A 22,676-nucleotide genomic window follows, 5' to 3' on the forward strand; every position below is an offset into this window, starting at 1 on the left:
CGGCGCCGCCCCCGCCCCGCCCCCGCCCCTCCCCCGCAGCGCAGGCCCGGCCGCCATGGCGGCGGCGGCTGCTGAGGCGGGGGGCCCGGCTGCCGGCCCCGCGCTGTGGGCGGAGGTGCGGGCGCTGTTGCCCGGCGCCGAGGAGGGGCTGACCTTGGCGCTGAGCGGCGAGGTGGAGGACTGCGTCCTGCTGCTGCTGCGGCGGGCCCGCGGGCTGCTGTACGGCGCGGCGGGCCGGCCCGGCGGGGAGGCGGCGGCGGGGCTGCGGCGCCTGGGCGACGTCCTGCGCGACTACTCCTGGGAGAGGCTGAACGCGGGGCCGTGGCGGGAGGTCGTTAAGGCCTGGCGGCAGGTGTACGCCTACGGCTGCCTCTTCGGGGCGCTGGCCGAGGTCGCTGCTGGCCGCCCGCTGGCGCCCGCCGTCCGCCTCTGCGACATGGGGCTGCTGATGGGCGCCGCTGTCCTGGACAACGTCCTCGCTCGCCTGGTCCGCGTCCTGCAGGCGCACCTGCCGCGCGGGGAGCGGCGCGCCGCGGCCTCGTGGAGCGCCAAGGTACCGCCGCGGCCCTGAGGCGACCCGGCCGGCTTCCCCCCCAGCCGGCTTCCCCCCCGGCCCGCTCCCCTCGGGTTCCACCCCCGGCCCGCTCTCTTCTGGTCCCCCCCGCGCCCCCTGGCCACCCCCGTTCTCCCGCCGCGGGCCGAGGCCGGGCTCCCCCCGGGCCGGCGGTCCCCCGTGTCCTGCTGTTTTCCCGGGGGCGGGCGGGCGCCCCCGCTGGCACAGCTGAAGGGGCCGCCTGTGTTCCAGAGGGCCCGGATCGCCCCCGCCCCGGCCCCGGCAGTGCCGCCAGGAGATGCGCTTCCACACCTCCGCTGCCCTTCGCTCGAGCATTTCAGAGACAACTATCTGATCCCGCAGAAGCCGGTGGTCTTGGAGGGCATTATGGACCACTGGCCCTGTATGAAGAAGTGGAGGTGAGAAGTAAGAGTTTCCGTCCCGGCCCAGTGAGGGCGAGGATCGGTCTGCTGGACCGGTGGGACCCTCGCGGTAGGCAGGTGCCACCGGGGTGGCTGGTCAGCAGCACCTTCCCGCTGCCGGTTGTCTTTGCTTTGTAGAAGCTGCCCCACGGATGGGGGGAGCGCACCATGACATCCAGGTATCGCATGGTGGGTGCGCCGGGGGAGCCGACCCCGGCTGGGCTGGTGCTGAGGTGCCGCCCGCGGCCCTGCTGGCGACCCCCCCCAGGTGGGCGCCCCGTGCCGCTCAGCCAGACGGCAGTGGTGAGCACACGTGGTGTGACAGGTCACTGTTGCTGGGAGCTGCTCACGCCTTAGCTGGGTCAACGTTACACAGGTCGGTGGGTTTACATCTCTATCAGAACTTGCTGTAATTAGTGCGGTGGAAAGTGAATTTCAGAGGTGTGTCTGTGAGCGCAACTGGCTTTTCCATTCACAAGAGCAAGCACTGGTGTTTGTCCAGAGTTTGTTGAGTTTCAGATGCCACCATTCAGAAGTGAGTAATAACATCATGCCACTTGTGTAATGTAAGCAATGGAGCCAGTGTTTCCAACACTGCAAATTGAATATATGTGTGATGAAACTCATGATTCCTTAAAAGGGAAAAAGCACTCGCGCTTAGTTTGAGCAGCAATTGCTTTTGTTCCATAACCAAGGGTAAAATGGTCATTAACTGAACACACTTGCTATTTCTTAGGGATTTTATTCTTTTTTGAGGGAAAGTACTCCACTGCTTAACTTCAGACACTTAAAAAGATTAACCTGTCCACGTAGTTAATATCATTGTCAATGGAGAGATACACACCACCCATCAAAGTCCGTCCTCTGACTTTAGCCAGGTTGGACATTAATTGACACCTGCATACAGACTTTGGCACTGACAGAGATTTCATTTAGCATAAATCATAAAAAGATAGAACATCTTATTTAGCAAATGTGGCAGCAGGCAGCAAAAAGATTAGCTGTTCCTAGCAAAAGACTTAACAGCTTAAATCTCCTTAGCTCGTAAGGAAACAACAATTAACTCAGGTAGACAAGGTTTTGAAACAAAATAGTTGTGGTATAATGTACACACAAACTTGACTGCTTATTTCATTTCTGCTTGCATCCTTTTCTGCTGCCTTCTGCAACCTCTGGCTGGTTGGTTTTAGGAATAAAAAACTCATCGTAGTAGAGTTTTATTACGCTAAAAGATTAGATTTTCATTGATTGTCTTATATTCCAAATGAGTAAGAAAAGCAATATAAAAGGCTAATGGAACTTTCTTTATTTCAGTGTGGAATATTTCTATCAAGTTGCTGGGTGTCGCACAGTCCCTGTGGAACTGGGTGCCCGATACACAGATGAGGAGTGGTCTCAGAAGCTCATGACTGTCAGTGACTTCATCAACCAGTATATTGTGAATGAGGTCTGTTACTGTTATTCTGTTTCATCTCCAAATACAGCAGTGTGTTACTGGTACAGAATTTCTGCTTAGAACAAATACACTTACAGGTGATGTCAAGAGAGAGGGTATGTTAGAAGTACAACTCTGAATTACAAGGTTTGGCATATTTTCAAGATCTGAAGCTACAAATAAGCTAGGCTTGAGTTTTATATATAATCAAATGTACAACAGCTAAAATCTGATGAATAGCTGGATACCTTCTGCAGCAAAAGCCTGAATGGTCGATTCTAAGCATAAGGGACCTTCACCCAGCTGTTTTGTTCCTCTTGGTTACTAAACTGCTTAGTGAGATCTGGGATCAAGATCCAGATTCATATGGCGCCACATAAAAAAATAGAAAGTTGATTAGCAATTGAATGTCATTTTACTTTCACAGCTCATGATCTGAAGCCCTCATCTCTGTTTCCTAGTCTTCTGTCAGGAAGAACCATGTGCCATTGCAGATTGGTCTGCAGTGCAGTCTGGAATAGAATATAGAGATACAGGGAGTGAAGGTGAACTCGTCTGTATACCAGCAGGGTTTAGCTATAAAGATGCAGAGATTCTGCAGGATTATAGCTAGTTTTTTTCCAGTAACTTTAGCCAGATAATTTGTTGATTGTGGGGATATATCTATACTCTTACAATTTCAGTGTAGCTGTAAGTTACTATTTCAGAAGACCCCATTATATTAGTCAGCTGTTGAAACAATTCTAGTATTCTCAAATAGGACATTAGAAATGGATGTTACCTGTACGTAGATTCTACTCACCTATAAGTAAATCAAGTGTGACTCAGAAGTCTTGCCCTGTATGTCACTATGTGGTTTGTTTTTTTTTTTCTCTGCTGTAATTTCAGAACAGTGTAGGATACCTTGCCCAGCACCAGCTTTTCGATCAGGTAAAACTGAGTGAATGTTTTTATCTTTCTGCAGTCAAGTGTTCCTAGCACAGGTCCTCACTGATGATGGCAAGTCTAGTACTAGACAGAAGGGGCATATGGAGAATTTATGATATTTCTTAAGTTTCTGTTCCCACAGTTTAAAGGAACAGAGGGAGGGGTTCATTCAATTTGCTGAAAGGCATGGGAACAAAACCCTTTGGAGGTGAAGACATTCAGTCCTAGCACTGTTTCGGTGCAATGTAGCATATGCTTAGAGGGATACTAGCTGCAAAGCAGCATTTCCTCAAAGAATATGTAGGTCAGGGAAGAGGTTTGGACAGGAAACAGTCTTCAGTGGTGATATGGTCACCATATTCTGAAATGTCATTCCAGCTAACCAGAGATCAGGTTGGTGGGAGGCAGAGAAGCAAGCTTAATGTATAAAAGATCAGCTGCTCCTTTTCCATGATCAGCAAACCTTCTTATTCTTGTGGGTTTCTCTGGTTTCTGCTAAAGCAAAAGGTCTCTGAAGAATGAGGAACCTCTTTCTTTCTCCCACCTCTCCTTCCAACAGAACCTGCTTGCTAGGACAGAAAGTGTAAGGACATTTCCTGCAGATTCTTAGCAATTCAGCTACTTCTCTCCTGCCTGTGCTGGACAAGCAGGTCATTTGTTTTCTTTGTGTCAAGCCATGTTCCTCTGTTCTAAGAATTGCATACCTTTGGCAAGTCAGCACATACCCTTTCTAATGTTTATTTCTTTATGGGAATAGATCCCAGAATTGAAAGAGGATATCAGTATCCCTGACTACTGCTGCCTGGGGGAAGGGGAAGAAGATGACATCACTATTAATGCTTGGTTTGGTCCAGAAGGCACTATCTCACCTCTTCATCAGGATCCCCAGCAAAATTTTTTGGCTCAGGTCTGTAGTCTACTTACTTTACACATGCCACTCTATACCTTAGAAAAAATGCTTATGGTATGTAAGTGTTAGAGACAAGGGTAGCAGACAACTTGATGAACAATTGAGGGACAGAGGATATGCAGGTATTATTTTGTTACTCTATTGCATTTGTCACTACTGCAACTTGATAGTCAGTGTAATCTTGTAGGCCGCAAGTGCTCCTCATTGAGGTAGACCATTACTTACCCTCATTTTACAGATGAGAAATGGAGATCACAAGCAGCAGCTTTTCCAAGGTCACACAAGGAATTTGCAACAAAGTTGGGAAGAACCTGGATCCTATCATAGCATACCAAGGAGCTTCCTTTTCTGGAACAGCAAAATTTTGGGATGGACTTAGGTGCATACTTTAATCCACTTCACGTTACTTAGTAAAATACCTGCTTGTGCATGCATGGAGAGGCAGATGAAATACTACTTGCATTGTGACCTCATTGCTGCCAAGTGAGCTACTGGTGATAGGCTTCTTGATGATGACTTTTAGTGCAGAGTAACACAGTAAAATCATGGGGCCCTGTGTGGTAAGCGCTGTACAAGTCCAAAGATGTATTTCTGGTCCAGCTGACAGCTGTACTTCTTCAAACACTGAGGGGTTTTTAGCTTACTGGAAGGAGATCGCCATTTCTTCCTCTGTCCCATCAGACTCTTTAAAAAAATACACTTTCAAACATTTTCCAGTAGGATCATGACCTTGAGTACTTGTGCTTATTTATGGGTTGAGCCTTAGTTCCTCTATCCCAAACAGTTGCATCTTGCTAACCTTGTTTTCACTTAGAACTGAGGCTTCATTCAGGCCTTCTTAAAGTGTTTTTTTACAACTGCTGTGCAATTATGTAGGTACTGTATTTCTCTTCCCTGCTAACCTGCCCCACATAGACACACACAGAGACAACTGGATTCTGAAGGTGAAGTATCCTACTATAAACACTATGTAAAGCTTGAGGGGAATTTTTTTAGGTGCAAGTCAGTTACAGAAGTTGTTGGACTGGGAAAAGATACTTCCCTTAAAAACTTCAGAATTTGTATTCTTCTGCCTGAGCCATGGGGTATTATCTGCCAGTGCTGTAAAAGAGTCTGTAATCTGAACAGCAGCTGATCTGACAGTTTTCAGTTTTCAATCAAAACTGCCCTGCTTCTTGATGCCATTTAAACTGTGGCTGTGGAATACAGGGAGGCACAAGTACAGGTAACAAGGTGGAATGATCCCTACTGGCCGGTGGTAGCTGCTGCAGAGATCATCATATTTCCATTAATGAGGAAACCAGTATCTGGAGATGCAGGCAGTGTTGCCCATTAACTTGCACATTCACCTTTGCAATACACAAGGCCTTAAAGCCAGCGAGGCAAGTGAAGGAAGGAGCCATTAACAGCTCATGGCAGTCCAGGGTAACACCAACCCCCCAAAAGAAATTCAAGGATTCACGCTGTTGGAGCAATAACCGATTTTCTTTACTTCTCTACATCACCAAAAATAGTGCTTAACTTGGTTCTTTAGAGAGCTAATTAATATCCATAATCCCTTTGGGGTATGGAAGGCATCCTAAAAACACATGGACAGCCACAGTTACTCAGATCAATGCTCCAGTAGTTTAACCAGCGATCGTAAAGAATGGGACGGGGCAGGAATGCATTGGTACTTGTCCAGCCTTTATGTGCTGTCCTTGAAGCAACATAAACTCTAGCATTACAACTTGGGTGTTGGTAAGATTTCAGGAAATCCTGTTCTGTTACATGGGAAGGGATGTTAAGCTAGAGGAAAAGCGGCTTGGTTAGGAATAGTTTGGTAGCATGCCAGTCCAGGGTGCTGTGGCTAGTCAGGGTACTGACTTGCCCTTTAATACAGTACTTCCAAACAAGTATGATCTTGCCTGGCCCTTGAAGGAATCTTATATCCTGGCCCAAGCAGCATGAATGTTTGCCCTGTGCCTTCAGCGGGCATTTCACTGGTGTCGGTGCAGGAATTGGCTTTGACTCGTTTGTTCTGCCACTTCATTCTAGGCACCAACCTGCAGTGCAGTGTAGTGTTCAGGTCAGTCAGCCCCATGCCTTATCAATTCTAGTCTTTCAATTAAGCACTCCAGCAGAAGAACTGATTTAATGACAACACGGAGATAAGGGCTAAAGGAGTATATGGAAGCTTAGGAGTCACTCTTAGCTGTCACCTCTGGCTGCTGACATGAACTGCACTGAAGACTCAAACTCCTTATTCTCAGTTCTTCGAATCACTTTTCTAGCTCTGTAGAGCCCAAATAACATTGTATAAATTGGGTGCCTTAAACTTTGAATTTAAAGTAACTTGGTTAAAGGCATTTCCTGGTGTATCAAATTCTTACTTGCTCCAAGGGAACAGGTACTTGAATTCCAATAGTCTGATTTAACTTTTTATTATAGCAGTGTCTGTTTATTAATTACAAAGATAATTATTTTTCTTGCCATCGGGTATATTTTGCTGTTAAATGCCAGCTGTGGCCCATAGTTTCTAATAACATGCAGGTTAATGACAGATGGAAAACATTTATTGTAATAATACAGGTATTTGGAAGAAAGTACATCCGTCTGTATTCACCGCAAGATTCAGAAAACCTGTACCCACATGAAAGCCAAATTCTTCACAACACTAGTCAGGTAAATAGTTGCCTGAAATTTTACTATCCGTAACGTTGCTTTATCAAATCATATTTGAGTAAAGACATTCTACTGATAATTGTTCTGATTTTTTATAGGTTGATGTGGAAGATCCTGACTTAGTTAAATTTCCCAGTTTCAGAAAGGCTGCATTTCAGTCCTGTGTTCTAATGCCTGGACAGGTTCTGTTTATTCCAGTTAAATACTGGCACTATGTACGATCGCTTGATATGAGCTTCTCTGTCAGTTTCTGGTGGACATAGCTCTGAAGCATAAAGTCTGTTAGTATTATACTAAAAATTAAAAATCAGAAAAAGTCGCATCTGGCATCTTCTTACAAGAGAATTCTTCTTAAGCATGAGAATGTTCTTCCTTACCTAGAGGTTAGAGGTGGATTAAAAAAAAACCCAAACCAACAAACTCTTGTTTGAGCATGATGAATGAATCTGGATGGGTAAATGGAAAGCAGATGCTGCAGCAACATTTTTTGGGGGGATGTTTCTAATACAGTCTCCTCATAGAGTGCATCTGTTAGGTCATCATCTCATACGTGTGTGTACATTGGAAACACTCTCTATAAGGGCACTGCTAGGACACTGCTTCAAATTATACTGGAACACCAGGTTAGTGTTATCTTCTACTTGGATTTCCTAACAGTAAAAATGAGAGTTACATAAACAATGAGGGATGGTGCTACCCAAAGGTTTGATGTGTTTAAAAAAATAAAAGCTAAAGCAAGATATCAAGCTCCTATACAGAAAACGTTACTAGTGTTAAGGCCTAGAAACATGTTAATCCACGGTTTAATTGCAGTTACTCGTACTTTGATTAACCATCAGCTGAACTGCTGGCACTTTGCCTTCTGCAGTGTCACACATTTCTACAGTGGAAAGATATGCTGCTGTTCCATTCTGGCACCTGGCAATATCTAGTCCTTGTCTTTTTTCCAAGTCACTCTTAAGGAAAAAGCATCCTTACATAAAACTGGAGAGCACAGTGCTAATACTAGAAACTAAAAGAGCCTTAAGGTGGTAGTTTTTTCAACACTTCAGACGTAAGCTGGCATTGCCCCAGAAGTCTTGTCCTACTCCTTCCCGATACTGTGGGAGCACTGCCTGTCCCATTGCGTGTAGCTGCTTATGACCTGGCGCTGTCAGATGAACGCTTGTGTGTCCAGAGAAGGGGCAAAACCTGAGCAGCAGTGCCAGCTGCAAGTGTTCACATTCTAGCCGTAAACCAGATATTCAGCCAGCCTTAGTGAGGACACTGCAAGTGCTGCATTGCTTTTTCACCTACTTGAAGCCCTGTCATGCTAGTAACAGGTTTCACGTTCATTTGTACAACTGAAACTGTACAATCAGGGAACGCTGTAGCTGAGAAAGGCTTCTTTTAATAGATCAGCTTGCAGGACTGAGTAAAAACATTTGCATCTTTCATTCCCAAACATGCACTGAGAGTCCCAACCCAAGAATATGTAAAACTGCATACACAAAACAGCTGGCGAGAAAGCTGTGCATGCGTAACTGAAGAAGGAGAACAGGAAGGTCAGTAAGTTTTATTGTAAGAGTCTTGAAACTTCAGGAAAAAATAAGTACACTGAACAATGTACTGTCACTAACAAATACAATACAGCCTGTCTATTCTGTAGGAGTGGGGGGGGGGGGTAAAAGAGATTTCACTGAAAGCAATTTTTACAAACATTGTCTAGTTCTGAGAATGAAGCTTCTCCGCTTCCCTGTTTTTGATGGTGACTGGCAGTCCATCTGACTCGTACCTGTAACAGAAACAAAAGGAAGTTAATGAATGACACACATAAAAGGATTATATCATATATAACCTCCAGATTTTTAAAATGCTTTATATATTCCTGTGTTTCTGTTCAGAACGTCCAATTTCCCTGGATAAATAGAGGAATTCCAAAGAGATTGTGCTTTTCTTAGAACCTCAATAGTTCCAGAGGTTTTACTGTCATTAGTGTCATGTGGTGTCTGTCCCCTGCTCCCCCCTTCCCAATCCTTGCACTTTCAGGGTTCAGTGTTGCCCATGTATGGTTTACTGTCTGGAACATACAAATGAAATCAGAAATAACTGATATTGAGCTACAGTTATAAATAATCGAGGCAGTGCCACTAAATATTACAGTCTATTCTCTAGTATTACTAGACTCAATTTTTGTAAAAATAGGTTGCTTGGTACCTGGAATGTCACAAGACCAGAAATCATTACACTGCGGACAGCGGGGTTCAGTCTGAGCTCTGAAGTACTTTCTGACACAAGGTAAATGCATTCCAGTCCCACAGGATTCACATACTTGGCTCTGAAATCAGAAGTGTTGATTAAAATGTTTCTAACCTGTCCTTCAGTTTAGCACAAAGTTGTTAGAAAACCCGGCAGATATGCAATGCTTTACTCCAAAGAATGGTTCGCAGCTGGTGTATATGCAGGGGTCCAAGCTGGTGAATGGTAAGAGGAAGTATGTTCCTGGAAACTACAAAATACTATTTCCCTATAGGGACAAGATTTAGCTTGAAAGACAATGCTGAGCTATTTGGGTGTAATAAAGGAGACCAATTGGGATGGAAAAAAATAACATGGAAGCACATTAGTTGGGAAGATGACAAGATGCAGGGTCAAGGAGAAAGGGAATGCAGTAGTTTTGGAATAGGAGTTCAGGCTGTAACCACTTACACAAGATTAAACTGGTAACTTACCTGCTATCAAGATACCATGCTATATATAAGCATACATGTTCACTCTGAAGTCCAAGACACATGCCATTCCTGAACCAAAATCCCAGGACCAAAGATGAACATGTGTCACATGAAGACTGCTATTTCTAAGGTCCAAAGATAAGACAGCTAACATTTAACTGTTAGGCCTATTTAAGGATAAGGGGTTCATCTCTAGCCTGCTGGCTTTAGAAAGCAAGGCAGTGCAATAATGCTCCTCACTGGGTGAGTTCGGTTTCTCCAAGTTTATACTTTGAGGTACTGCTCCAAGACAAGTTTTTTTCCAAAGACAGAAGATAAAATAACCTAGACTGAGAAAAAAAAAAAAAAGGGGTGGGGGTGGTGGGTGGGGGTGTTTCTTTATATACATAGGCACCATTGCCAGATACAAGACCACAATTTTTCAGTGCCTGTCTAATACTCAAAGTATCATACACTTCAGCTATGACCACATAAGTACATTGGCAGATGCCTACTAAGGTTTTAAAAACAAATGTTACCTGGATGGCAAGGCTGTGACAGATGTTGCACTTCCTTGCGATATCTTGGTAGTTGCTCAGAATGAATTGTTCCATCTCGATTATGCAGCGAGTATGCAGAGTATATTCTCCATTTCTCTACAGAAACAAGTGGTGAGACAAGGAATTTCTTCTAATTCCTTTTACCTTTTTTGACTTCTCTAACCACCTGCTTGATAGCAAGCATTTGACATCCACTTTTTTCTGCCATCACAAAACTAACATGCCAACACTGATACAATGTAAAGCTGAAATACTTTTGAAGTAGCAGAACTCATTTGGAGGATCAGAATAAAGATGGCACACTTTAAGGGAGATTAGTGCTTGGAAGGTACAGATGAGCAACCATGCTCCTTAAGAGGCAGCTTTGAGACCCTCCACTGGCACATTAGCAGAAATTCTGCTGTCTTTCAGCACAATCTAGGCATTTATTGCTTAAGATATCTTTGAAAAATCTCTGTTAAATCACTTAACAGAAGTAAATGTGTGGCAGCAGCTTGGAGATCTATGATGCAGTGAATCCAGGAGAAAAGGGATTGAGGTCTCACTCGGCAAGCAACTGCAGAGTCCACATGGTAAGCTAATCTCAATTTCTCCCTCATGAAGTAAAGGAGATTTACAAATGTGCACAGAGGCCCACACATTTCTGGTACAGGAGTTTTTTTGCCTCACTGCTTTTCAGGATATTCTAAATATAACTAACTACTGATCACCCTGAAGAGCCTTCCCCAGCTCTTGTTCCAAGTTTAACTATGCCATGTTGTTGTGTACAAAGGTTGTCTACGTCACAGCACAGGGCTGTACACACACCCCCACCCAGCTCGGGTACAAGAAACTGAAACCATGTTGTTCTGTATAGACCTACCCAAGGACTTTCTCGTTGCAGATTTACTGCCTTGTCTGCAAAAATCAGCGGAGCAGAAATAAGCAGAAGCCCCACAAAACCATTTTTGCCATCATTCGTTAAAGAACAGCTCCAGTTTCAGCCATCACATCCATAAGAAAATAACAGCTGGACCTATTAGAATACAAACACTCGATAAGCAGTTACCTCAGAGAGCCACTTATCCTCCACAAACATGTTCAATACTTGCTCTGCTTCCTTTTTCTTCATTTTCTTTGTCTTAAGTTGGTCAGCCAAGTTTAAAATATCTGTAGAAGAGGCAAAGCCATTTTCTGATGAAATGATTAGGTCCATCTACAGAAGGAAACATTTTCAACTATTAAAAAGCCATACAATTAGATAAGACATACCTTCTAGTAATGTGCAGCTTTTTTAGCACCCATAAATATGAGATACACTACTATGGCTTGAACCAGAACTGTAAAACAAAGGCCAAAAGCAGAAACAATCACTGTTACCTTGACAGTTTTAATCTTTGCCAAGAAACATTTCTGTGAATGCAGTGCTGCCCAAATGAAGCTGCATTCAGGGACCCTTAAGCACACTCAGGGGTGACAGATCAGATTCTTTTTATCTGCTCTTTGTCAAGGTTCTTTTGAGGAAAAACCTCTCACCACTAAAGTAACTGTCCACTCTGGAGTCATTAGTGCTGCTGAACCTACTGGGCACTTGAAGGTTGTAGCAGTATTACCAATCTTGAGAGATTCTCTGGAAATGTTCCTGCTGTTCATTATCACAGAGCACCATGCAGAGTTCTTACGCCAGTAGTAGTATGTGCATGACAATGCTGTATCTGTGGTGCTGACGTGGCTTTATAGGTTCTTCACCAATACAGGGGAGTATAGGGAAATATCTGGGTACTATCCACGTAGATTAGACTTTTGCAGCTCTCACAGAATATACAGAAAATTTAAACGTACACAAAAATAACTTTAGTGGCTAGAGAAGTTAAGTCCTCAAAGTTTAAGACTATAAGAACAATTCCCTAAAACATGCAAGATACATAGCTATGATCGCAAGTCACATTAACTGTTCCTTATAAGAAACTGGATGTCAAATGTCCTGGAATCCCAGTTTGGAACTTTAAAAAATTCTCAAGTGTATGTTTTCTTGTTTAAAAAGCTGCATTCTGACTAGTTTATTAAACACAGAATTAACTGGTAAACAGTGACAGTAGACAAATGTTTCTATTCAAATCAGCAAATCCAATTTCTGTTAGTAGCATTAAAATCAACTGTATATTACTAGACTACTGAAGCCAGTGAAAAATTCAGCAATCAGAACTGAAAATCCTGAAGAAAGATGCTTAACTAAAAGCAGGTATGTCAAGTCACTAACTCCAAGGCGCACTCCCCTGTTGCTGATTTCAGTTTACTGATAACTGACTTTAAACAGGGAATCATTACTTGCCTGTACTCCCATCCCTGCCCCCTCCCCCATTCGGTTTGGGATAAACTTGAGCAAGGTGGCAACTAACTAGTTCCTGAACGACATCTCCATTCATTTCCATTTCCATTAATTTTAAGATGCTACCTTCACAAATAATGTGATTTTCTGACTAATAATTGTCATACTTACTGTTTTTCTGAACAATTCTAATTCATTTTCTGTATAGTCAGATGCCATTTTAGTTATTTCGGTTTCTGCCAAATTCACCTACAAAAAAAACCCAACCAACTTAAACTGAAATCAAAGTGCCTTTGTATTTCTACATCATAAATTACAAAAAGTCCTCTGGGGTAAAGAATACATGATCTTACAATTCACAGGAACATAATTTCTTTAAGTGGCATGAAAGAGACTGTTCCTTAAGGATGGCACCTGATGGTACTCAAGTCCTTTCTTTACAACCCCTCATCTTCCAGCCAGATGTTCTCCACAGCTGCCTCTGCCCAGTCCAAGCTCATAAAACAACCCAACCTCCCCCCTACAGAACTAACATAGAATATTAGTTCTATATAGTAGAACAAAAATACTATATCAGGATACCATGCTGGACAGCAGCAGTAACTGTTACAATACACATTTTTGTTTCACCGTGAAAAACACAGATACTGCATATTCTTATTGCACATGCTACTGCAATTTATTATTAGCTCAACTTAAAAAAAAATGACCCAGAAAGGCTAAAAGCAGCAGCTAATGTCAGAATACCTCTTGTAGTCTTTTGAAATTACTATATAACTGTCCCTCTCTGACATTGCAGAGCACCTAGGGAAACTTTTTACAGGCCATTCCTTAGCAACCCTTTTATTCTAGGTTGATCTTGAGTAAGAGAAAAAGAAAACTAATTGGAGGGCTCTCCGTGTTTTCTAGTTTAAAAATCAGTCTTGAGACAGAAAGCCTCCTGTGAAGACGACATCTCACCTCAGCACTTAAACAATGTTTATGCTAAATAAATCAGACACTGCTGTAGTCCCTGCTGCCACGTTTCATTTCCACGCACAGAGGCTGTTGGCAGTTTATCCTCCCGCTTCCCTGTTCTACACGTCACTTCTACAGCAGGTGCCAGCAGAACAGAGGGACAGACCAGCAAAAACCAGGCGATGGCAGCACATCGCATACTTACTAAAGCATAATGTGCTCTCCCATCACTTTCCGACAGTCCTTTTCGGATCTGCATAAACAAAGGCTGTAGATGGCGGTTAACAGTACTGATGAAATCATCCAGTTTATCATGCACATAGTAGACTGAAAATAAATAAGAAAAAGCACATACACATAAAACCCAAACAACTACACATCAGTCATATCTTTTTATGTTTTATCTGCTGAAACTTTTTTTCCTAGGTAAAAGGCCTGAAAGTTAGTGAGGCAGAATTCAAACAGGTCTGTTACATCCAGCAGACCCATCATTTTCTTGTGCTGCTGACTACTACCCTTCTGAGCAGCTCAGCTCCTTGACAGTCAGTTTAGAGAGTCCAGACATTCTGCCTTGCTGCATGGAACCCACCACATTAATCCATTAATTACAGTGACTTGAACTAAGTTGAATTGAAAGTAAAAAACTAACAGGAAAAATTATTCTGCACAACAAAAAAACATACTTGCTTTCTTTTAATTTACACACAAGGGATTCCTTGTTTGTGTTCTGTTTTGCAAATTAATGGCATGTAAAGGACCAAGTTACATACCAGAAAACTTAAAATTCTAGCATCATGGAAATACAGGTAATATCTTATGTCTGTGGAAGAGCTGCTAGTAGATGACACAATTAAGATGGACTCTGGAGTCATGCTGTAGAAGCACGCACTATGGCTTCTGCTTGCACAGCAATAGCACACACCCTCAAGAATTTCCATCCAAGACAAAATGATGTCAGTGGCAAAATTCCTGTTGACTTCAGCAGGCTAGGATTTAAAAAAAGAGTTAATTAACAGCTCACAATTTTAGGAAAATGATTGATGTCTCAAAACCACTACCAGTTATCACTAACTTAATACTACTCTCCGTTGTAAGTCAATCACTCGTGTAACAGCATTAGTCAGAGGTCCCACTCTCAAAACCCCACAATACTTTATACCATAGTACAATGCAGAAACATCAGTCACAGGATGCTCCTGCCCAAAAAGTTCATGGTTCTGACACAAAAGACCCCGTAAGTGAACAAAACCAACAAACATCAAGAACAGTAATAAAGTAAGTGTAATATTAAAGTAAGTACCATTTTGTCAAATTGTCGTGCCGCCCATCTGGCACCTGTTGGCAGGAAACACTCTGCATACATCAAAGCCAGGGAGTGTCAGTGACAGAGGGCAAGATGAAAGATAAAAAGAATATTCTTTGTACAACAGCTGTAACATTTTAATGTGAGATGAATGGCTACTCTAGTAGACCTTCTGTGAAGAAAAGGGGTATAAACTCTCCGTAAAAAATGTATGGGGAACAGACCACACCAAAAGCTGCACTTTGACCAACTTTTTAGATGTTCAGCTTGTTAATTTATAATTCCAGACCCCAGAGAAACGATAAATGTCCTTTACTATTTGCAAAAGCTTGTAACTTCTAAGAAACAGTTCTTGTACAGGCAGTCATAGCAACTGATTGCATAGAAACTGTTTATTCAAATATATTACTACTGAAAAAAGTTATTTACTGTCAACAGATTTGATAAGAAATTAGACAAACGAATGTGATCTTAACTCATTAAGTACCTACAATCTTTGTAGTCTGACTCAAAGTGTGTACAGGAATCTCTTTGTCCATTTTTCTTCTGGTAAAAATATCTCAGAGGTGTCAACACTACTTTGAAAGACTGTGTTTAAGAAGACCTTGATGTAAAATGAGTATGTTAGATGTATACGGAGCCAGGACTACCCCCTACTTCCAAAATACAGATTAAACTGTTTGAAAAGTCTTAATTTCAAATAACTTCCTCTGTAAAATGTAGTACTTAAAAAAAAATAGAATCTAAGACAGTTACAATTGCTGTAAATTATTTTTTGTTACATAAACAAAATTATTTCCTTCTCTAGGGCATAAAATGCAATCTCAACTAATACTGTATCACAGACGCACTCATTGTAATCTGGTTTTGGTCAAAATTAAAGCAAATTGCTATTCCAGTACCCAATTATGAGCACAACAAAGTTGTTTATAGCATGTAAAACCAAGTATATGCAGGACCCTGGTATTAATTCTTTGTGCCAATAAACAACTCTCAGCCCTGAACAGTTAATATAGATAACACGTGACAGCATTAGAGTTTGTTATGTGTTACACTAGAACACTGCCTGGGAGCATTTTCTTTAGAAGAAATTATTTCAGTTCAATGATGGATAGCAGATGAGCAAATAAGACAGTAAATAAATGGAACACAAATATTTTGGGGGTTAGGGCAGGTCCTAAATTTAAACTCTTAATAATAAACTCAAATATTTTCTACAGAAAAGCTGAACAGACCCCTCACTGAAGATAAAGCAGAGGTTCTTGAAGAAAGCAGAATCTTTTCTCAATGTGTTTGCATGCAAACCATAAACAGCAGATAGTGTAACAAACTTACACACTCTTGGTTAATTATGACTTTTCAACAGGCACTGTGTTAATCTTCCTTGCTCAAAGACAAGTGAACAATAGCAATCTTTATTACTTAGTCTGACATGTCACAGCTTCATGATAAATTCAAAAACATACTGGCACAGTTGCAAAATTCGAGCTCCCATGTTTACGGCAAAAGACCACAAATAAGCTGAGTGAATGCTTTAAAAGAAAAAGATAGGGCCTTTACACATGGTTATCTATCTATGTACTTCAGCTCCCATGTTCTCTGCAACTAGAAGATTAAGCAGAAGATTAAGTACAATTCTAGTCTGCAAAGTAGCAATACGAAAATGTCATGGTTTTCTTCTACTTTGATGACACTGAGGAGATAAAATACAAGCCACTGACCACCAGTGTTGATACTTCCAGCATTTTCAAGATCAAACCATATTTTAAAAAAACTAATAACTACACAACAGCTTTTGGCATAGAGTTAATCAGTTTGCAAACTTCTCAGTATTAAACAAAAAAATAGAAAAACCCTTAAGAATAACACAGCAAATTACTTTGGATTTTAAATCACTGATGCTCAGGTTTCATTTCACAGAAGAGTAGAAGAAGAAATCATTCAGAAAAGTGAGTTTCTTTGAGCAAAAATCCATGGTGGGGTTTAGGATTTTTTTTTCTCCCATTTTCTTCAGCTACTTTCTTAGTACCAAGACAATTGATATAACAAGAAGCTCCCTATGAGGATTTGAAAATGCTGCCATCTAACTTGATTACAGCTAGAAAAAACTGAAGCAACAGGACCATTACCAGTAAGAGAATCTAAAATCTAAAATCTAAATTTAAAAAAATTTAAAACAAAGTTCTTTAAAAACTAAACATTCTTAATTATGCATCGCAGCACATTGTTCAATACCTTTTTTTCCACCCCTTCTGTTTAACAACATCAAAACCAAGCCTGAACACTTATTTGTAACAGCACAAGGTATTATACATAAATACCTAAACCCAGGCAATCCCTGCCTTGAAAGCTTGACAAAGTTTCAACTATGGACTACACTACATCACTCACTGTTAGGTTTTTTTATATGTATCCTGCTTTTATTTTAAACTCATATGAAACCATTCACATTAAACCTCTTTCTACACATACATCAACCATACATGTTTCAGCCTTCCCATGAAAAATAGAATCCTTGGGAAAAGAATAGGTTGCTACTGTTGCCACACAACAATCTAGAACCAGAACAATTACACTGCAAACAAGTTTAGGGCAGGAAAAGACTAGTTATTCAAATGGTGCAAATGGATTTTCACCAGCACTGCAATGCTGATACACTTGAAGAGTTCTAATGAACTTAAGTAAGAACTCATAGCCAAGACTTCAGTTTTAAAGTGCAATCACTAACCCACCACCTGAGTGATGACTAACACCTACACCCTACTGCAATGCTGTTTTGATACAACTGGAGACTGGCACATCCAATCTTTTTTCAGTCTTCTTTACACAGGGCGTATTGAATTTTGACCTAAGGGATACAGTCAGTCTTCATTACCAGAACATCTAAATGAGTAACTGAGAAGCTTCTCTACAATTTATGTTTCAACCCAACTACAAGGCACCCAATATGAAGCAAAAAAAAAAAATAATTCGCAGAAAATACAGCCTGTGTTACATGGGACACAAAAATAGATTACCTTAAATTCTATGGATAAGTGGATACAAATCCACAGTACAAACAGAAAAGTCCCTGTAGAGCAGGTAGCACTGTAACAAGATACAAGAATACTACCAAGTCTGGCAGGAGCATGGCTTCCAGAAGTAGCAATGGGCAAGACGATGCAGGCGAGATGGGAGAAAAGTACAGCCCTCCACCAAAAAACCCTCTTCTCATCCTCAGCATTCAATTCTCCCGCAACATGTCAAAGAAATAACTAAAGTGCATTTACTTAAAAGTGTTCACTACACTAGCGAAGTACTGCTGAGGAACTGTGGGATCTCACTGTCTGTACTCCCACTGATCTTCCCCAGTCCCTTTTCTGTCAGAGCTCTGATACTCTTCATTGTCTACACAAAAATGCCTAGTTCAAGAAGCCAAGAGCCACGCTTTCTTTTTCTAGTTTTGACATATTTGATGCACTATAAAGCAAAATATCAGAACAACAGTGTAGTGGATTGTTCTGTTGTTTTGCAATGCAAACTCTTCTGGTAACATGAAACACAGGCTTCAAACAGACCGTTATCTGCAAATTCCACCACAGATAAGAAAAATTCCCCGAAGCTCTAGCTGAACTTTGCAGATAAGATGCACGAAAGATGAGCACACTGGGTCACACATAGAAGTAACTGCTGGGGCTTTTGCTAGAGTACTAAATACTAAAAGACATACAAAACACGTAAAGTAAAAAATGCTTGTCTATTCTATGAATCCCTGTTTCTCATATAAAATTTATTTAGTGGGTCTTTCAATGGCCAAGCATGAAATATGTATGCTTAAGAAGTTGGTATGATTGCAGACTAAAGTCGACCCTAAGTTATTTTCTTCCGAGTTCAGCTACCAAGCCAGTTAAATAAAATACAAGATACAGTTAGACAAAAGCCAGTCTGATGCAATCCACATTAACGAATAGTTAATCAATACTCTCCTTGCCTACCACCAAACAGGCAGGAAAAAAAGCAGTTTTCTTTTATACTTCCATTTTTCTAAACATCCTTTCATATATTGACTGTATAATTTTTCTGATGAATTTCGCTGTAAATTAATATACAGTTAAATTTTATAATTAATTGTATAAATACTACCTAATACTGTCCTTCAGCAAATACAGCCATTGGTTTGAAAGGCAACCTGATTTTGTCCCTCCAAATTATCCTTAGGTTCATAAAAAATACAGCAAAAGAAAATTTATCTGTGTTTTCTGTTAACCTTCTGGCATTGAAGACTGTGGCAAACAAAGCACTTGTGAATGACCACATCTTTGGAAAATAAATGCCTCATATTGTTACATACTCATCAAATGAAGATGTGCTGAATCCAAGAAAAAAACAGATAAACCTTGAAATCTATCAAAGGATAGAGAGCACATGAATCTCAATATTCATTCCACGACCTGTAAAAAACCAGTTATGCTATTACAGAGTGGCATGTGTTTTCCAGGGGAGATGCACCATCTTTCCAGCTGTACTATTCAGTTTCAGTTATTAAAGAACTTCAGCTGGCTTGAAAGACAGCAGGAAAAGTAACTATGAACTCTGCTATTTTTACTGTTTCCTGATTTCAGTCTGGGGTCAGGGTCAGAATAGTATTTTCCTCTCACAGTGTTTTGTAAAGGGGCCTGACAACAGCCAACTCAAATATTACCATTTCCCTGAAACGGTTACTGTTATGACTTGACTTCATTAGATGCAGCTTTTTTATCCTTTTGTATTTAAAGAAACCAATGTCATAGACAGGTGACAGCCTTGTTATGGAATGCTTACAACCTGCAGGAGAAAGGAAAACAATTCAAATACACTAGTTTTACTAACATTAGCTATAACCCGATCTAAAAAATATGGTTCAGATTGTAGTAAGCAGTATTAAGATGTATTTGAAGAAACTACATCGAAATCAGCAACAGCCCATTCAGGCTGAGTTTCCTCATAAAAATGCTATTACCATGATCTCATAAATTGTGATAGCATTAACTTTGCTGCTAACAAAGATGGGTTTGTCAGATCGCTGGTTCTTTTGTTCATAAAACAAACGCGGGGGAGAAGTGTTCCATTCAGTAAGTCAAGTTCAACACCCTTTTGCCTCCCAACGTGACAAAAAGCTTTCCTACGAGCATTTAATAAAACTGTAATAGTTTCAACTCCCACACTCTGTCTGTGTCATTTCACAAACTCCTCCATTACACATCAACTGTCACTATGCAGAAAAAATACCAAGTACTTGGTAGGCAGCAGTTGCAATGGAGCCATTTTTTTCTAAATCCTTCTATTAAATATACCTTCCTAATGAATTAACTCCATCAGCTCTTACTGCAATACCACTCCCTGATCCTTCATACTGAAAACACGATCTAGCTAGGTTCTTTGTTCTTACAACACAATAAAGTCATTACAGCCATGCTATTGGCTTAGGCCACCTCTGGCACTTATGATAAATTCTTTTAAAAATCACAGTGGCTTCGTTCTCACAAATATAGAGGTAAACCTGTAAAAAGCAACCTTATTTTTCCACACTTCCATTTTTTTAAAGTCAGAAATCCAGGCAGGTGCTGAAATAAGCTCTTTTGCTCAGCAGAGTGGAAGGACTCCACGTGTGGCAGCAAAGCAAGATGGAGTTCACAACAGCTTGTGCACATTAGTGACTACGGTCTTTTCTCTCTTAACAGAGAGAAAGAATAGTTAGCAATGGTGATGCTAAATTTATCATCCCAGTTAACCACCAGCAACCAAACAGTTCAGTTCCTCTAGAGTTACTGGTTCAACACTCAACAGACTCATGCAGATATACTGAACTGACTAAACCCCTCAAACCACTGCTGAGAAGGCTTTTATTTTTAAAGTTGTAAATACTAGAGAACTAGAAAATAACTTGAGACAATTATTTAGTGCATACTAGATCTCAGAATGTGTAATTTAAACGTTTGCTGGAGTTATCTGCCTTTCAAAAGTAATGGTTTAAATTCACTAATTTGAACAGCATTTGTGTATTTCATTTTAAAAGGCACTTTCTGTTCTTATACATTCCATGTCCTTTTCAATTTTGTTCATAAACAAGGAGAAGATGAAAACAGAGGAATTTTATTCTTTCACTATTTTCTGGGAACCAGCAACTGACACATCTAATACCTACTTACTAATCAGCGCTAAACACACTACTCATGACAGCTTTATTTTGGATTATACCCACCACATTTTCCAAAGTAGTGAAGATGAAATACAGATCTCTGATCTGTAAGATGTCTGAAAAAAATCCTTATTCAGTTGATTACACATTCCTGTACGATTTAAGTTTGAACATGAGCTTCAAACAAATTTTATAGTATACAATCAAATTTTTATTACATGTACCATAAATTTCAGCTTGGTATAGCATATATTAAAACTAACCAGCTGACCATGTAATCTGTCAGATGTGACGGATGAATAAGTATGAAGGAAAACATTCTGGAAATTTCAGCATTATCGAGTGTGAAAAATGGATTTTTTTTTTAAACCTATGAAAAACATCTTTGCTAAAATAAGAAGTGTTAGCATGACCAGATTAAAACTTAAGCTTCCTCATTGCTGGGTTATTTTATCTTTTAGGAAAGAAAGAGAACACTCACATCATTAAAGTTTTTTAACTTCTTTTTAGATGGCATATGCTTTTCAGCAGTCTAATTATTTGTAAGCTGCACCAGGAAAAAAAATAGCTCTTCCATCTCCCTAATTTTTCTCAAAAATTAAGACACACCTTTATGTATTTCACAGCAGCGCCTGTGTAATTTCCTTGCCTCTGATCCTTCCATTATCCCATGAGACATGAGGACCTGCAAGAACCGCCGATGAGCATCGGTCATCTGAGCTGCCATCGCAATATTCCACCTGGCTTGAAACGCTGCGAATGGTGTAAGCTGTAATTAATGCACATGCTCATGCAAATTAAAAATACAGTCCAAGCATACATAAGATTTCAATTAAACTCTCTAACATTGAATCGGGGCAAAACAGCAGATACCCCACGTTGTTCTCAGAATACACATGGTGACCAACTCCAAGGTTCTACGAAAAGGAAGCAAAAGATAGAAGATAAACTAAGTTTAGCTATAGACTAAGACAACGTTGGCACTGTGCTATCACACCCCTAACGTCTGTGTAACACCACCTCGGGTAGTTCCGTGTTGGATGCTTCTGCTCACTGCACATCCTAATAACTTGTCTAGAGCGTAACTTGCTGCAGACAGAAAATCCTCCTCTAAACGTTCTGAAGCACAGCAGAACTAAATAAAAGCATCTCAAGAAATTCCTCGGCCACTGCGGCCAAATAATGGCCAATAGTTCACAAGAAAAAAGGAGCTTCCAGGCTCCTCCAAGCCAAGAGACCAAGTAACAAAGCGAACCAGAGACGCCGCGGCCTGCCGGGACTGGCCGGGCCCGCAGGCGGTCCCTGCCCGGCGGCTTCCCCCGTGCCCGGCGGCCGAGGCCGCGCCGTCGCCCCCCCCGGGCGGGAGGCCCAAGCGCTCCGGGCGCCGCGGCGGGCACGGCCTCGGGCGGGAGAACCCTGGAGGCCGCGCAAAGCGCGCCGGCTCCGGCCGTCCACCGCAGGCCTCGCCACGCAGCGGGGCGGCCGCTGGCCGAGCTCCGGCCTGCCCCGCCCGCCCCTCCGCCCGCTCGGCCTGGGTCTGCCGCCAGCCGCAGGCAGCCGCACGAGAAACTGCCCCGTCCCCGCCGCTGCCAAGGCCGACCTCCCGCTCGGGCTCGGACCCCCGCCCTGCTCGCCCGGCCCCACGCTCCACCGGGCCGCCTCACCCGCCAGCACCGTCGTCCCCCGTGCTCAGCAGCTCGGCGATCGCTGCCGCCGCCTGCCATCGATCGGCTCAGCAGCGGGCGGGGCGGGGCCGGGCCGTTTCCGGCGGGGCGGGGCGGGGCGGGGCG

The 22,676-nt window shown here is 41.9% G+C and overlaps 2 protein-coding genes across 5 annotated transcripts; one reads left to right on the forward strand and one right to left on the reverse strand.

Moving 5' to 3' along the window:
- The first annotated feature begins 21 nt into the window (after positions 1-21).
- KDM8 (lysine demethylase 8) lies at positions 22-7,230 on the forward strand. Of its 3 annotated transcripts, none has more exons than XM_055803457.1 (7): positions 22-553; positions 806-972; positions 2,290-2,422; positions 3,299-3,340; positions 4,095-4,244; positions 6,819-6,911; positions 7,010-7,230. In XM_055803457.1, the coding sequence occupies exons 1-7, from the start codon at positions 56-58 to the stop codon at positions 7,172-7,174; spliced, it is 1,248 nt and encodes a 415-aa protein (XP_055659432.1). In that variant the 5' UTR covers positions 22-55; the 3' UTR covers positions 7,175-7,230. The 3 variants fall into 3 exon arrangements, with proteins under 3 accessions (XP_055659432.1, XP_055659434.1, XP_055659433.1); XM_055803459.1 differs by lacking the exon at positions 7,010-7,230 and adding an exon at positions 4,486-4,626; XM_055803458.1 differs by lacking the exon at positions 3,299-3,340.
- Positions 7,231-8,439: 1,209 nt separating this feature from the next.
- Positions 8,440-22,673, reverse strand: NSMCE1 (NSE1 homolog, SMC5-SMC6 complex component). Of its 2 annotated transcripts, none has more exons than XM_055803461.1 (8): positions 22,551-22,673; positions 21,496-21,639; positions 13,632-13,753; positions 12,641-12,718; positions 11,210-11,356; positions 10,141-10,257; positions 9,108-9,228; positions 8,440-8,685 (listed from the first exon to the last, which is right to left on the reverse strand). In XM_055803461.1, exons 2-8 carry the CDS (start codon positions 21,611-21,613, stop codon positions 8,603-8,605), a joined length of 786 nt encoding a protein of 261 aa, XP_055659436.1. In that variant the 5' UTR covers positions 21,614-21,639; positions 22,551-22,673; the 3' UTR covers positions 8,440-8,602. The 2 variants fall into 2 exon arrangements, with proteins under 2 accessions (XP_055659436.1, XP_055659435.1); XM_055803460.1 differs by having other exon boundaries at positions 21,496-21,655; positions 22,551-22,625.
- Positions 22,674-22,676: the final 3 nt, after the last annotated feature.

Source organism: Falco peregrinus, chromosome 5, assembly GCF_023634155.1.
Source record: "Falco peregrinus isolate bFalPer1 chromosome 5, bFalPer1.pri, whole genome shotgun sequence".
NCBI lineage: Eukaryota > Metazoa > Chordata > Aves > Falconiformes > Falconidae > Falco > Falco peregrinus.